The following is an 18,017-nucleotide window of genomic DNA, read 5'->3' on the forward strand; positions in this document are numbered from 1 at the left end:
TATAATACTGCCCCCTATATACAATATAACTACTATAATACTGCCCCTATATACAAGAATATAACTACTATAATACTGCTCCCCTATATACAAGAATATAACTACTATAATACTGCCTCCTATATACAAGAATATAACTACTATAATACTGCCTCCTATATACAAGAATATAACTACTATAATACTGCCTCCTATATACAAGAATATAACTACTATAATACTGCCCCTATATACAAGAATATAACTACTATAATACTGCCTCCTATATACAAGAATATAACTACTATAATACTGCCTCCTATATACAAGAATATAACTACTATAATACTGCTCCTATATACAAGAATATAACTACTATAATACTGCCCCTATATACAAGAATATAACTACTATAATACTGCTCCTATATACAGAATATAACTACTATAATACTGCCCCTATATACAAGAATATATACTATAATACTGCTCCTATATACAAGAATATAACTACTATAATACTGTCCCTATATACAAGACTATAACTACTATAATACTGCCCCCTATATACAAGAATATAACTACTATAATACTGCCCCTATATACAAGAATATAACTACTATAATACTGCCCCTATATACAAGAATATAACTACTATAATACTGCTCCCTATATACAAGAATATAACTACTATAATACTGCCCCTATATACAAGAATATAACTACTATAATACTGCTTCTATATACAAGAATATAACTACTATAATACTGCCTGCTATATACAAGAATATAACTACTATAATACTGCCTCCTATATACAAGAATATAACTACTATAATACTGCTCATATATACAAGAATATAACTACTATAATACTGCTCCTATACACAAGAATATAACTACTATAATACTGCTCCTATATACAAGAATATAACTACTATAATACTCCCCCTATGTACAAGAATATAACTACTATAATACTGCCTCCTATATACAAGAATATAACTACTATAATACTGCTCCTATATACAAGAATATAACTACTAGAATACTGCCCCCTATATACAAGAATATAACTACTATAATACTGCCCCCCTATATACAAGAATATAATTACTATAATACTGCTCCTATATACAAGAATATAACTACTATAATACTGCCCCCTATATACAAGAATATAACTACTATAATACTGCCCCCCTATATACAAGAATATAACTACTATAATACTGCCCCCTATATACAAGAATATAACTACTATAATACTGCTCCTATATACAAGAATATAACTACTATAATACTGCCCCTATATACAAGAATATAACTACTATAATACTGCCCCTATATACAAGAATATAACTACTATAATACTGCTCCTATATACAAGAATATAACTACTATAATACTGCTCCTATATACAAGAATATAACTACTAGAATACTGCCCCCTATATACAAGAATATAACTACTATAATACTGCCCCCCTATATACAAGAATATAACTACTATAATACTGCTCCTATATACAAGAATATAACTACTATAATACTGCCCCCTATATACAAGAATATAACTACTATAATACTGCCCCCCTATATACAAGAATATAACTACTATAATACTGCCCCCTATATACAAGAATATAACTACTATAATACTGCTCCTATATACAAGAATATAACTACTATAATACTGCCCCTATATACAAGAATATAACTACTATAATACTGCCCCTATATACAAGAATATAACTACTATAATACTGCTCATATATACAAGAATATAACTACTATAATACTGCTCCTATACACAAGAATATAACTACTATAATACTGCTCCTATATACAAGAATATAACTACTATAATACTCCCCCTATGTACAAGAATATAACTACTATAATACTGCCTCCTATATACAAGAATATAACTACTATAATACTGCTCCTATATACAAGAATATAACTACTAGAATACTTCCCCCTATATACAAGAATATAACTACTATAATACTGCCCCCCTATATACAAGAATATAACTACTATAATACTGCTCCTATATACAAGAATATAACTACTATAATACTGCCCCTATATACAAGAATATAACTACTATAATACTGCTCCTATATACAAGAATATAACTACTATAATACTGCCCCCTATATACAAGAATATAACTACTATAATACTGCCCCCCTATATACAAGAATATAACTACTATAATACTGCCTCCTATATACAAGAATATAACTACTATAATACTGATCCTATATACAAGAATATAACTACTATAATACTGCCCCCTATATACAAGAATATAACTACTATAATACTGCCCCTATATACAAGAATATAACTACTATAATACTGCTCCTATATACAAGAATATAACTACTATAATACTGCCCCCTATATACAAGAATATAACTACTATAATACTGCTCCCTATATACAAGAATATAACTACTATAATACTGCCCCTATATACAAGAATATAACTACTATAATACTGCTCCTATATACAAGAATATAACTACTAGAATACTTCCCCCTATATACAAGAATATAACTACTATAATACTGCCCCCCTATATACAAGAATATAACTACTATAATACTGCTCCTATATACAAGAATATAACTACTATAATACTGCCCCTATATACAAGAATATAACTACTATAATACTGCTCCTATATACAAGAATATAACTACTATAATACTGCCCCCTATATACAAGAATATAACTACTATAATACTGCCCCCCTATATACAAGAATATAACTACTATAATACTGCCTCCTATATACAAGAATATAACTACTATAATACTGATCCTATATACAAGAATATAACTACTATAATACTGCCCCCTATATACAAGAATATAACTACTATAATACTGCCCCTATATACAAGAATATAACTACTATAATACTGCTCCTATATACAAGAATATAACTACTATAATACTGCCCCCTATATACAAGAATATAACTACTATAATACTGCTCCCTATATACAAGAATATAACTACTATAATACTGCCCCTATATACAAGAATATAACTACTATAATACTGCCCCTATGGAGAAGAATATGAATATATTCGGAGTATTTATGTGAGTAGTAGTTCCCCTTTAAGATCAGACGTTCAGTGTTTCTCAGTCTCGCAGGTTGCGGGGGTTGGACGTTGTTCTTTGCAGAGATTCTCATTATTTTCCCCATTTTCCCTCGGCGTCTCCTGGATTTATGCCGCAGATTTATCCTCCAAATATAAGATCCCAGTTGACCTTTTGGAAATGAAATGAGCAGCGCCACTTTCCCCGTCAAGACTTTCCTACTGTTTTATTCCCCTAGAAATGAGTTAATACATTCACAAGGGAAAAAAGAACACAGCGCGGCGGGATCACTTTTGCGGCCGCTTTTCCCACCGTCCGCATCGGATTTCATGTCTCACTAAAACACTATCTGACAAGTCCTCACACAAATTAAAATAGTCCGGGAAGAAAAGCATCTTTTTCATTCCTTCTGGCCTCAGTTTGGCCTCTTTCCAGGGTTTGACACATTGTCTGGGGTTCCCCGCCAACTGGAATGTGTTCTCCCTCCCAAAAATTCTTATTAGTTTCAAATGGGCTGGTTAACCCTTTAAACATCAGCATATGGCTTGCAGGAGATTGGGTAAGCACCAGAGAGTTACAGAATATGCAGTTTCTATAAGAAAGTGCTTCATGGCTGATTCATTCGAAAAATTAAGGAACACGAGTCTTGTTCTTATAAAACACAGGTAGAAAAGGAACAAATCCTACAGCGGCGCAATTCCCCCGAGAAATAAAAAGTTCACAATCGCGGCTGAATCCTTGTAACATAGCACCGGGGGCTCTATGGGATTTATGACGGGAGCAGAGGTCCCGGTTCTCCAGAGGGATTGCGGTGCGGAGTAGGGTCATTGCCCCAGGCCGGATCGGCAACATTGTATCTTCCAGCGCAGTTGCCTCTACCATGTGATCCATCTGTCGGTATGATTACATTGTCTCGGATTCATTGTATTGCATATGTACCGCATCATATGAGTTGTTATTATTAGATTGTTCCTATGGGGGGTGGTTATTGGTGATGAGGAATACGAAAACATATTTAAAAAGTGCAACATCAATCCATTTTCTTTTTGTGTTCTGCCACTTTAAGAACAGTAGTGGTCGGCTCCCTGGTAATGCAGTGGTTAATACCAGGACCTGAGGTTTGCTGCGTGCACTGCCACCATGCGCCCGAGGGTCTCATCCCTTCCTCTTTCCAATGCAATTACCCCAAAAATTCATTTCTGCCACAAAAAAAAAAAAAAAAAGTACCACATTTTACAGAATAAATACATCCATACTCCAACAAGTGGGGGAGGGGATTGAGTCTCATTTGCTGCCATCTTGGCGGTGGGCATAGGTCACCCACCATCTCTGCACATGTTGCTGGCGCAGTGACCGGCGTAGACGTTGTGGGCCCAGCGTCAAGTATCGGAGGAGGCAGCCCGGGTCCAGGACAGGCAGTGATCATGCTCAGCAGTTCTGTCGGTGCCCAGATGTCACAAGACCACGCAGAGCGGCCTGTGTGTGCCGGTCCCCCGGTCGCCCCGCCACTTCGTGTTCCTCTTCCTTTTCTGATTCTTCTCTGGAATCTGCTGCCTGTGGAACATTGTAACAAAAGGGAAGAGTTAATGTTGTACAATGTAGATACATTATTGTATCACTCACACCGGTTAGTGACACAGGTGGCATCTGGGGTACTCATAGGTAATTTCTGTGCAAATGATGTATTTACAATTTCTATACTGCAGTTTAAAGCATGGAGGACAGCGTTCTGGTCACATTATTTGCCAATGAGCAAGAAACAAGAGAAGGGGGCGGGTGTTTTTTTTTTTATAGGGGGTGGATGCAATAATCATGTATGTGATCGTCTCTCACCTGATCACCCGGACGAGGTCATGGAACGCTTTGTCCACATTCTGAGGTGGGTCCTTGGCACTAGTTTCAATATAAGGAATCTGAAATCCAAACAGAATACGTTTCTTAGTTTGAGGAGGTGTCTTGAGAACTCAGGGGGAACTGGTGAGCAGTGGTGGATTTCTAGAGGGGCAGATGGAGCAACTGCCCGGGGCTGCTGGTGGGTCTACAACTTCAGAGCCCCATGTGCCAAACAATGGTTTAGGCCTACGAAAATACCACGGATGACGTCAGTGTCCCGGGCCAATGACCTCACTGCATCAACCGCCCGCTGAACTCAAATATTCCAGGAAAACAAAAGCATCAGATAAGTTTATATCCAACCTGCCGAACCCTTTATTCTCTCAAAGTCAGTGCGTTCGGCTGGCATTTATCTAATGTGTAGTGTGGGGAGGGGGCCCATAGCTTATGTAGAGTCCAGGGCCCAAGATCTTAGTGCTCTTGGTCACCTATTGCAGACAGCAGTGGAGATGAGCTCCTGCTGCAGCCAGTTGTCGTACAGTCGAGCACAAGGTTGTGGGAAGGCAGGGGAGGTGTAAATAGATGAGCACCTGGGACCTACAGACAGGAATGCCCTTATATTTTTTTTCTTACGGTTTTGATATAACACTTTATTACATATTAAGAGGACCCGTCCCCTCTCCGGAAACGTCTGTTAGTAAATACTTATATTCCCCATGAAACGACAAGACTGGAGCCTCTTTACTTAGAACCCTGCGTTGTGTCGTTCCTCTGTAATTCCTCCTAAAATGTATTAATAAATTGACAACTGGTTGTTGACAGTTGGGGGTGTGTCCGGACGCAGGTTAACACTGTGCAATCAGTTGGGGCCGACCTGAAGGACACGCCCATTTGACAAGAATGGTCGTCAATTTATAGATTTGAAGAGTATGACCGCTCCTTTTTAAAGTGGACGGCCCCTTTAAGGTCACATAATTAGTGTATTGCTGCGCTTGTCCTCCATCTCCCATCAGCCACTGCACTTACGTTGTGTTTTACCGCCATCTCGTTCCCTTGTTCACTTGATATTTTTCTTAAGTGCATCAGATCAACTTTGTTCGCAACCAAAATCATTGGAAAAGACTCTCTAAAAAAAGAAAATAAAAAGGAACATAACTAAATCCTGTCTAACATTTTTCCATTTGCTTAGCAAGTCAATGCTATCTATTGCTCTCTGGTATCAGCCATTCCAGGCTAGGGAAAGACAGACAGTAGTATTCATCAATGAGATTATTAGTGACAGGATGTACAGAAACCTCCCCGCCCCCATGACCAGGGCCGGCTCCAGGGTTATGTGGGCCCCTGGGTGACAGACTTAGTGGGCCCCTTTGCGGGGGAACTCACGGTGTCAGTAAAATGGCAGAAACCATCACTTTGTGCACCCATATAGATGTTAGGCCCCGTTTTATGCTCCCATATGGGAGTCAGGGCCCCCAGTTTGTACCCCCATAAATTTAGTGCCCTCTGTAGAGTGCCACACAGCACCCCCCCCAACCTCCCCGGTAGTGCCACACAGCATCACTCCTTGTAAGTAGCGCCTTTTGGGTTCCCTCTAGGAGTGGAATCCACAGCCAGAGCATTGTGGACACTCTGGCTAGGGCTTCAAGTTCAGGAGAAACCCCTGTCATTATGGTCCATGTATGGGCAGTGATGTCAGGGTCTTCCCCAGAGACAGAGTCCCGGAGCAGAGACGCTTTTAGCGCTCTGCCTGGGACTCCTCTCTTCCTGACATCACTGTCCAAACATGGGCAGCGATGATGGCAGCAACCGAACCCGGCGGCCGAGTACTTCCCCACCCCGGGCCTGCCCATGACAACTGCTTTGTCACATATCTCCAGCACTATTATATCCTCCAGAGACATTACATCATATGTGACTGATATCAGCCGCTCCTCTTATATCACTCCAGCACTATTATATCCTCCAGAGACATCATATGTGACTGATATCAGCAGCTCCTCTTATATCACTCCAATACTATTATATCCTCCAGAGACATTACATCATATGTGTGACTGATATCAGCCGCTCCTCTTATAACACTCCAGTACTATTATAACCTCCAGAGACATTACATCATATGTGTGACTGATATCAGCCGCTCCTCTTATATCACTCCAGCACTATTATATCCTCCAGACATTACATCATATGTGTGACTGATATCAGCCGCTCCTCTTATATCACTCCAGCACTATAATATCCTCCAGAGACATTACATCATATGTGACTGATATCAGCCGCTCCTCTTATATCACTCCAGTACTATTATATCCTCCAGAGACATTACATCATATGTGTCTGATATCAGCCGCTCCTCTTATAACACTCCAGCACTATTATATCCTCCAGAGACATTACACCATATATGTGACTGATATCAGCCGCTCCTCTTATATCACTCCAGTACTATTATATCCTCCAGAGACATTACATCATATGTGTGACTGATATCAGCCGCTCCTCCTATATCACTCCAGTACTATTATATCCTCCAGACATTACATCATATGTGTGACTGATATCAGCCGCTCCTCTTATAACACTCCAGTACTATTATATCCTCCAGAGACATTACACCATATATGTGACTGATATCAGCCGCTCCTCTTATAACACTCCAGCACTATTATATCCTCCAGAGACATTACATCATATGTGACTGATATCAGCCGCTCCTCTTATAACACTCCAGTACTATTATATCCTCCAGAGACATTACACCATATATGTGACTGATATCAGCCGCTCCTCTTATATCACTCCAGTACTATTATATCCTCCAGAGACATTACATCATATATGTGACTGATATCAGCCGCTCCTCTTATAACACTCCAGTACTATTAAATGCTGGGGGCTACTACCCCTGAATGTGATGTCCTGGCATGGAGGACAGTTGGAGCGCCATCTAGTCTAGATTTTCTAGGTTAAAAGGAGTAATATAATAGAGCAGCTAATCTATTATATACTTGTCTCTATTCTGGATTATCAGGATGTTCTGTACCGGATAAAAGGAATCTGACACTTATGTAACAATTCTCACTGACCCCCAACATCCGGCCCTTGCTCCCCGGTCTCACCTGTCTTTGACCCTGAGGATGAGTTGATGAAAACGATCTACGTGTTCAAAGCTCGCCTTATCTGTGACGGAGTAAACGATGAGGAAACCATCGCCGGTTCTCATGTACTGCTCCCGCATGGCGCTGAACTCCTCCTGTCCCGCGGTGTCCAGCACTGGAGGAAGAAAACAGAAAAAAATAAATCACCTAATTATTGAAAAGTTTAGCAGAATTTCCTTTTTTTATTCATTTGATCATATTTTTAGGATTTGTTATTTATTAGAAGCTTTTGCGGCGTCCGATACAATGGACACGATGACCGTTCCTGGAGATCAGGACATTGGATTATACTTCTACACCCAACATGGGGCCTCGGCGACGCCCACACACCCCTAACCACGCCCACACACCCCTAACCACGCCCACACAATGCATGCCACACCCATAATCCCATGCCACGCCCACACACCACTAACCACGCCCACACCCCTAACCATGCCCACACAATGCATGCTACACCCATAATCCCATGCCACGCCCACACACCACGCCATATAACCCATGCCACGCCCACACACCCTTAACCATGCCACACTGTGATTGGAGTCTGAGGTCTTCTAGAATCCACCTTCTGTCTCAGGCTGCTGTTCTGTCTTTCCCCCATGCTTTACACTGCAGTTCTGGTTGCTCAGATTGGCTGCGGTGTATGACAATTTCAGCAGTAAGTTTATTTAGAGAGGATTTCCATTACAGCAAAGACAGAATTATTCTAAGTTACAAGCAACTAAACCAAAGAAGATTATCCGGAAACTGCTGCACAAAGACTGAGGGGGGGGGGGGGCACTTTATTATCAAACACTAATGCGATTTCTGCTCCAATATAAAGAACGGAGGGGGATTTTGAGCCTCTGTACACTGCAGATGGATCACTTTTTGCTTACAATCCGATTACTACACAATCTGCGCACATGAAGCGCGGGCAGCACTGGCAGCTTTTACTTGCCTGCACAGGTCGCCGCTGTCAGGTGGGTGCGGCCGGACTTGTGATGCCGTATTAAGGAGCGGCTGTGATAAAAGAAAGAACTTGCAAATGTGAAACGGACTGAATCTTGGCAGCTTATAATGAACAGCCGGCTTAACCCCTCCAGTGCTGCACAATCAATGCTGGAAACCGTCGTAGTGCCTGCGGTCGCACCGTCACTCAAATGATTAGGGCATGTTCACACGGCCTATTTTTGGGCCCTAAAATCAGAAGCAGAACGCCTCGAAACATCTGCCCATTGATGGCAATGGGAAATACGGCGTTCTGTTCCGATGGGCTGTTTTTTTACACTTCTTGGGATGTTTTTGGAGCGGTTTTTCATAGACTATTGAAAAAAAGCTCCAAAAACAGCCGTGAAAAACGCGAGCGGCTTCAAAAATGTCTGAAAATCAGGAGTTGTTTTCCCTTGAAAACAGCTCTGTATTTTGAGACGTTTTTTGACTCCGCGTGTGAACAAACCCTTAGACTTTGCACAGATATAAAAAAAAAAAAAGTCAGTTATCCGGAGGACACGCTCACGCGGTGGTCGGGACGAGGTTTTTCACATAAATTGCAGAGAAAAGCGTTACTACGTTTGATAGGACAAGAATTTGATGTGCTCTGCGGTAAATCTGCGCTGTATTCTGTATTTTAGTCGCGATCAGCTTGCATTGTTTAATTTTTAAACCAGATCATGGAGTAAAGATCACGACTGCGGCGCTGATGGGATAGATTATATATTGGATGACATTTTCCGCAACTTTGCAATACACTTTGTATTTCAAGTCCACAACAGTTCATTCACTGACAGCAAGCAGAGTTATTGGACACATTGAGTCCGGAAACCCGTCCTGACCCTTTAGGCCTTATTTACACGAATGTGTGCATTTTGCACGCGCAAAAAAACAGCGTTTTTTTGCACGTTGCAGTTCCGTGTGTCAGTGTTTGCTGCGTGATTTTCGCGCATATTGCATCATTATGACACGCGGTTTTGAGGTTTAGAAAAAGAAATGGAGGTGGTTTTATTTTTGCCTTCATTTCTTGTTCTACTGTTGCACGAATCACGCGCAGCTCACAGAAGTGCGTCCGTGGCATCAATGGGTGCGTGATGCGCAAAACACGCTCAAGTATAGGACAGGTCGTGAGTTTTACACAGCGGACATGCTGCGAGAAGATCACGGACTGTCTGAACGGCCCCATTGAGTTACATAGGTCCATGCGACGCACGTGAACTACGCGCGTGTGAACAAGGCCCTACCGAGGATTTGTTACAATACAGTCTAGAATCCGTTCTTCTCAAACTTACTGATCAGCACCCCCCCCTGCTCAGGTCTTTTTATGGTCGGATCAATCTCTGGTTTAGCAACATAATTAACTCTTTATGTGCTTTTCTTAACGTTCTTCTGGGGTTAGAAGGCAAATTTTAGGACAAATTGAGGTCATTTTTAAAGAATTCGGCATGTATAACCAATGGTTGGGCCCCAGAAAAAAACAAAACGAAGTTGAAATAGCCGTGGTGTAGATAATCGGAGCTAAACAGACGGATACAATGTATCAGTGCAGGTAAATGTATCAATCAGGACAGGAGAGGGATTTATGCTGCCGATACGTTGACCTCACAGAGGATGGTCTACACTGGATACATTGTAACAAATCTTCAGCTGTATTAGATCTTTACAGGTTTTCTTCCTCTGGATGTAAAAATCAATGTTCCCAATCTGCAGCGATCTCCAACGTTTCCTCTCAATTAGATTATAAAGATGTCCAGCGATAAGAGAGTTAACGTCTGAGTGACCGGGTTACCCCCCATATCTAATCCGTCAGGGACCAGAATCACGCAGGTAGCGAGCGGCTTCATGGAAGCGATTAGTGGCGGTTGTCACATCTGATTTATGGCCAGGATGTTAAGTGGGAACAAATGTGCAGCGTTGTCAGGCGGCGTTATAGCGCGGAGACGAAAGCCAGACCGGCAGGGTCGGTGCGAGCGGAGGCCACGCAGCAACGGAAAGTGACAGCCTCACTGACAGCCTGTCAATCATTGCACTGGCCACAGGGCAGTATATATATATATATATATACCCATATTCATATAAAGTGGTACGCGTGTAATATAGCAACATCACAGTAATCCGGCATGTGCACAACTCAACAGCTGGATGGTTCTAACTATTGGAAAGATGGACTGATATATATATTACATTGTAAAGTTCTTATAACACGGTATGAATGGGTCCCGATAGAACGCAGATACAATTAAATACTATGCCGGAGTCATTCGTTGGGCCCGCAGCCTATAAGACAGGGACTGTGTGCGGCACCATACAGGGGTTTTTGACACTATACATAGGGGGGACTGTGTGCGGCACCATACAGGGGTTTTTGACACTATACATAGGGGGGACTGTGTGTGGCACTCTCCGCTTGTCTTTGATTAGGGCCATCAGACATAACTTTGCTTGGGGCCCCAGGAATGCCAACATTTGCCCCTGAGGGTAAATCCAAGGATACTTATTGCTGTATCTAAGCCCATCATGTGTGATACTGTCTGCGGAGTCAATGTATCCAATTCTATCTAGTGGAGCAGCTTTATATATGCTGTATTAGAGATCCACAAATCATTTTGCCGGGGTGATGGGGGGTAAACATGGGTCTTGGGCCCCTGATCTTTTAAGACCAATGCCCCTGTAACTGTTATTTATTACATTCATAGGCAGATAGAATTTCTTCAGCTGGATTCAGTTTGCAGCAGTTTTTTTCATACCGCGGAACGCTTATTCTGTTCTGGATGTTCACGGCGGTTTTCAGCTTTTTCAATTAATTAAGGGGTGAAATCTGCCCCAAAACACGCACATAAAAAGTGTTTTTTGCTGCAGGAGGTCTACAGTATTTCCTTCCCGTGTGAATTCTGCCTTATAATACAGCAGCTCAGCTGCCTGAAGATTGCGGACTATTGGGATTGTACTTCAAAGAAGTTTAAATAACTTCAGTTACTCCAGTCATTTCCAAAGCGGTTAGGTCTTGTTCACACAGTGCAGTTTTGATTCAGATTTTGCATGCATTTAAGTCAAAACCAGAATTGGATCCAGGAGGAGAGACACTTTCAGGTCTTCCATTGGGCTGGTGTCACACTGTGCGGTTTTTGTTTTTTTTTGGTTGATGAACTCCTATTGAGAGACATGGGACTTTATCTACAAAAAAACACAACAACAAAACAAAACACAAAAAAAAATAAATAAAAAAGTGTGTGAACCAAGCCTCATATTTTTTGTTTAGGTTCCATTCCTGTTTTTGACTTAAAGCGTCTCTGTCCCCACATAAGTGCCCTGTCTCCTATATAAGGAGATCGGCGCTGTAATGTAGGTGACAGTAATGCTTTTTATTGAAAAAAAAAAACCAAACATCTATTTTCACCACTTTGAGCGATTTTAGATTTATGCTAATGAGATTCTTAATGGACAACTGGGTGTGTTTTACTATTGACCAAGTGGGCGTTGTACAGAGGTGTATGACGCTGACCAATCAATCAGTGACCAATCAGCGACCAATCAGCATCATGCACTCCTCTCCATTCATTTACACAGCGCATAGGGATCCTGTTAGTATTAGACAGCACATAAGGATCTAACACATTAACGATACTGAAGTGTTTAGACAGTGAATAGACATTCCCCAGGATGTCTATTCACAATCTCTGCACTTCGTTACTGTTTCTGTGGTAGTTACAGCAGAGCAAAGCGTAATCTCGTTGTAACATGTCATCTACAGCATAATCTTGCGAGATTACGCTTGCTCTGCTGTAACTACCGAACACAGGAACATTAACGAAGTGCACAGTGTAAATGAATGGGGAGAAGTGTATGATGCTGATTGGTCACTGATTGGTCAGCGTCATACGCTTCTCTCCAACGCCCACTTGGTCATAAAGTAAAACACGCCCAGTTGTCCATTGAGAAACTCATTAGCATCAAGCTAATATAGGTCATAACTCCGTCAAAAATTATAATTTTTCTAAATAAAAAACACTGCTGTTCTCTACAGTACAGCGCCGATCACATCATGTACAAGACAGGGCACTTATAATGTGGTGACAGCCTCTTTATTACTAGGACCACTGTTCTCTACATTACAGCGCCGATCACATCATGTACAAGACAGGCCGCTTATAATGTGGTGACAGAGTCGCTTTAAAAAAACACATGCAAAATCTGCAGAAAATCTCGACTGTTTGAACAAGGACTTTTTGCGAAGACTGCAGTGCTGTACAGCCCATTGGAATACCTTCTGGTTCAGGCTCTAGACCAGGGGTGACGGAGACCACCAGATAGCAACTCTGCTTGCTCTTATCTTCGAAGCAGTTATTTATCCGGGATAGCGGCGCTGCTTAAATGACACCGAATATTTTTTTGGCGGCGCCTCTCATCCTATCAGTGTTAAGGTTCTTCTTGCTCCGCCCTCTGAGCCTGCCGGTGCTTATACTGTGGTGTGCGCTGAGCGTCGTGAAGGGACCGACCGAAAATAAAAAGAACGAGGAGGTCGTGGTGCTGCCGTCTGTGGAAGATGATGAGTGCAGCAAAGGGGACAGGGAAAGCGGTTTACCCATCTAGAACATATCCACAGGATCGGCCATAAACACAGGTCCCACCTCTGGGCCCCGCACCCATCTCTAGACCGGGGGCCCCCTAAACCCCGTTCTGCTTCTACCACTTTCCGACCATTTCCTGGTTAGATGGTCGGGCGTTACAAAAACCAGCAAAGCTGCGCTGATCTACGCGGCTTCCATAACTCCCATAGAAGTGACTGTCTGTTACGGAAGCAGCGGCGCACTGTGATGGGGCGCCACCCCCACAAATACACTGGTTTTATTATTGGCTTACTACTTTGGTTAGTGTTTTGCTGTATAAGAAAACTTACTTTATACCAGTGAATTGGTTATTATCATTGCAAGTGAATAAATATAAATAAAAGTAACTTTTCCGTCATCACTTCCGCGGTTCAGGACTATTCATTCCTATAGGTGACGTATTGCACGTTAGTCCCGCTGGATAAGTGACAATGAGCAGGAGAAAGTCGTTATAAGTTACACGAGCGCTTTGTGTTCTACTCAGTCATAACATGTGGAAATTATTCACATTTATTATGTTTGTTACTTTTGTTCTAAACTAGCAATAAAATGTGCAATATAGATTTGTATAGTTTTATAAGCGCGCGGGCGTGGTTAGGTTGCGGGGGGGGGGGGGGGGGTACATTCTATGCACAGGGTCCTCTCCAGTCTGTGTCCGCCTCTGGTATAGACTGAGCACGCAATTCTGTGGTACCTTTAGGGTATGTTCACACGCCTTATTTTCGGGCCGTCTGTTCCAACATTTTTTTTTTTTTTACACAACAGTTTTGAAGAGCGGCCGCGTAAAAAACACCTGCGAAAAAGAAGTGCATGTCACTTCTTGAGCAGTTTTTCATGGACTCCATAGAAAGACCGCTCCAAAAACAACCGTGAAAAACACGAGTTGCTTAAAAAACGGCTGAAAATCATGAGCCGTTTTCCTTTGAAAGCAGCTCCCGATTTTCAGACGTTTAAAGCAACTCGCGCTTTTACTGCCTTTTTGGAGCGGTTTTTCTATTAAAGTCCATTAAAGTCAATGAAAACCGGCTCCAAAAACCGCTGAAAGACATGCACTTCCTTTTGGCTCTTCAAAACGTAAAAAGCCACCCCGTTGGAACAGAATGCCGTTTTTCCCATTGATATGGGCAGATGTTTAGAGGCGTTATGCTTCAGATTTTTCTGCCGTTTACAGCCCGAAAAACGGCCGAAAATAAGCCATGTGAACATACCCTAAGGGCCTTGGTATGTATACATACACTCTCCCAGAATGCAACACAGAAGTGTATTACAGCTGGCAGAATTGTGACTGCAGCTCTGGGTGCGACTGGAGCATAAGACCTTATTTACCACCAGATCAGCACAAAACCTGGAAAGTAAAGTATTTAAAATAGGGCCGACATCATGGCGCCGACTGTCCTTCACCCAGTGTAGCATGTTCTTCTCTACACACATACAAATGACTTTAGCACACATGTGGTTTGCAGCTTGGTCTAGCTACATTGGCCTCTGTGCTGCTGCCTGGTAGCCAATCAGGGTTATCTACTGCCTGTCCCATTCTTCTCTACTGATTAGATCCTGTACCATAAAATAGTTGGAACCCATCTTCCCTATAACAGGCAGGCAGAGAATCCCGGGGACCCCCATCTGATGCTCCCAACGTGTTGTCACCCAGCGTTCCCACCCGAACACAGAAATAGGGGCTGGAGAAATGAACAGGAAATCTTCACATTGTTATAATCGGTATTGAACATTTATCTGGATTCCATATTGATTCTGATGGATGAATTTCATTTCTTCTAGTCCTGTGATTACCGGTATCAGGTGCCCCTGCCAGATCTCCCCAAAAAATGTCACTTAAAGTTGTACAACTTTTTTTTCATAGGTTATAATAGATTATGTATTACAATTCTTCACCTTTTTCAAGATCTTTGCTTGCAGTCAGTGAATGTGAAAACTCTTGTTTTAATTCAGAGACTGAAAGCCTGTAAAGACCTAGTTTTGCTGAGGGTTTGTTACAAGTGTATGTAGTGGACAATCCTCTAGAGCAGCACAAATCTCTCTCCTGTCTGGAGAGCTTGTTACAATGTATCAGTCTATAGTCCAGGCCGTTAATACCACAGATGATTGTCTCGACTTGATACAATTGTAACAAACCCTCAGTTTAGGTCAGTACGTGTTTTCAGTGTCTGGAGGTCTTCAAAAAGGATGAAGAACTAAAATACGTAATTTCATATGCCAATCTTAATTAGATGCATTTTATTGCAACTTTCTTCACGTTGAGAGGCGCACGCCTCTTCGTAAATTAGGTGCATCTCTGGCTGTAAATCATGGTGATCGTCAGGCTGCCCCCTTTTTCAAAGCCACACCCACTTTTAGGGAAGTGCAAGAGGAAAAAAAAAAAAAAAAGTTTTAACTTTTTGTGCAAAACAGGAAAGCGCAACTTTTTTTTTGGGCCAGAAAACCTGGAGTTTAGTGTTTAATAAATTCCCCTCAAAGTCGGAGGACGTTACAGAACTTTCAGGATACAATGATTACATAACGACGCCTGTAATAAATGGGATGTCAATTATACAACGTGATTGCAATATATTTTTGGGGAATTTGGAGAGTTGTGATCAGTAATTTCCAGTGAGGCAGATAAGTGTCGTGGTTATGCAGGGTTCCCCTCCTAGACCAGTGCTCAGTCAGATTTACCATTCAGGAATCTAGGAAAGCTGGATGACCAACCCTGCGGGAGCCACCATAGCAGCTTTATTGGGTGTCACCCAGCTTTCCCAGAAACAGAAAAGAGTGGAACTGAACTCTTAAAATCTTCAGAGAAGAAGGAAATTTGGGGACTTGTAATTATGTGGAAACGTTCTCCCCGAGATTGTTACATAAGAAAGAATTCTACATTGATACATTGTCTCCTCACCGTCCAGAATGGCCCACTGCCCGTCTATCTCCGTGTGCTTCAGGTAGGAGTCCTCTATGGTGGGGTCATAATCCGGCACAAAAATCTTCTGGAAGAACTGGATGGTGAGCGCGCTCTTCCCCACGCCCCCATCGCCCACCACCACCAGCTTGTAAGTGGGCAGGTTATCGCTCAGGACAGCGCTGGTCGCCATCTTGTCCTCACAGTTCCTGCAGAGAAAGCCGAGACGATTAGTCACAGTGCAACAAGCCGGATGCAGACGACAGAAAGGGTTAAAGGAAAGTTACACAACTCAGCTATGAAGTGAGAGGGAACGTACAAGCGTCACAGGCAGAAGTGACAAGACCCTGGAGATCCGAACACCGCGAAACGCCTCTAATCCGGCGTCCTGTACTCCAGAAAATCTCATCTTCAACTGAATTTTTAAAAGATGACGGAACCTATTAGGAATTTCTGATTGCCCGGCCCCCCCCCCCCCCCCCAGGTCTCACTAATGCCGGATTAAAGGAATTTTACTGTATATATATATCTTGGACTTTTAAAGTCATCCTTCAGTCAAAAGCGATGGAAAATCAGTTGTAGGAGCTCACCCAGTGTGGAACGCTATATCACGACATATCGCCAAGTTGTTCTATCGGGATAGGACCTTTGAAAGACGGACAAGAAATACCTGGAATGGATAGACGTCATGGGGCAAACAAGGGGATCACACCATAGCGAGCACTAGATTGATGCTCATTAAACACGGATCTAAATTGTAAATGTTTCCCAGAAGTCTGAGATGGACTAAGGTGACGGCTCCTCAACCGGTGTTACAACGAATACGCCACGAGCGATCAGGAGACGATCCTCCGCCAACCATAAACCGCAGCAGCCAACTTCATTGACAACGTAAAGTTGTTGGGCGGACGCTACGTGTCTGGCGTGAGGCCGTCCGCGTAAAGCTTCAGGTCTATGGAAAAATTGAATGATGTCCTAACAGGAAGGGGGCTCGAGACCAAAACGGACACAGATCGTCTATGGCAAAAGTTTCCATACTGGACGAGGTTTATGGTATTTTGTCCACATAACTTTCCCAGAAACAAGTGAGCTGCTCCCCTATAGTAAATAAATGGGAATTCCCCTTAACATATGGCTTGACATGTCCATGTGACAATAGGGATCCATGAGCTGGGGCCACCACCGATTCCCCTGTAAAGTGCCCCAACCCCTCAGAGCTGTCTATAGATCTTGGGATCTCTATTCCGCGCTCAGGATAATGTGTCACCATTGCACTGGGTCAGACACCAAGTGGTGGAAACCTCTGCAGCAACGTCATGGTGGAGAGGTGGTCCCAGCTCATGGAGCCCTATGCCATCAGACATGCCAGCCCATACATTGAGGTGGAACCCCCTTTAAACACGAATTTCATTGTTGACTCCAAGAATGGTCATTAATGTCTATCAA

The 18,017-nt window shown here is 42.3% G+C and overlaps 1 protein-coding gene across 1 annotated transcript in view; it reads right to left on the reverse strand.

Moving 5' to 3' along the window:
- Positions 1-3,309: 3,309 nt before the first annotated feature.
- The window catches only part of MRAS (muscle RAS oncogene homolog), a 28,264-nt gene continuing 13,556 nt past the window's right edge, over positions 3,310-18,017 (reverse strand). Inside the window, exons 2-6 of the mRNA XM_075829060.1 lie at positions 16,572-16,780; positions 8,058-8,211; positions 5,962-6,061; positions 4,936-5,015; positions 3,310-4,656 (exon numbers count right to left, since the gene is read on the reverse strand). Of these exons, the coding sequence (XP_075685175.1) occupies positions 4,557-4,656; positions 4,936-5,015; positions 5,962-6,061; positions 8,058-8,211; positions 16,572-16,764 (627 nt within the window). The 5' untranslated portion in view covers positions 16,765-16,780 and the 3' untranslated portion in view covers positions 3,310-4,556. The remainder of the gene's footprint in view (positions 4,657-4,935; positions 5,016-5,961; positions 6,062-8,057; positions 8,212-16,571; positions 16,781-18,017) is intronic.

This window comes from Rhinoderma darwinii, chromosome 6 (assembly GCF_050947455.1).
Source record: "Rhinoderma darwinii isolate aRhiDar2 chromosome 6, aRhiDar2.hap1, whole genome shotgun sequence".
Lineage (NCBI taxonomy): Eukaryota > Metazoa > Chordata > Amphibia > Anura > Rhinodermatidae > Rhinoderma > Rhinoderma darwinii.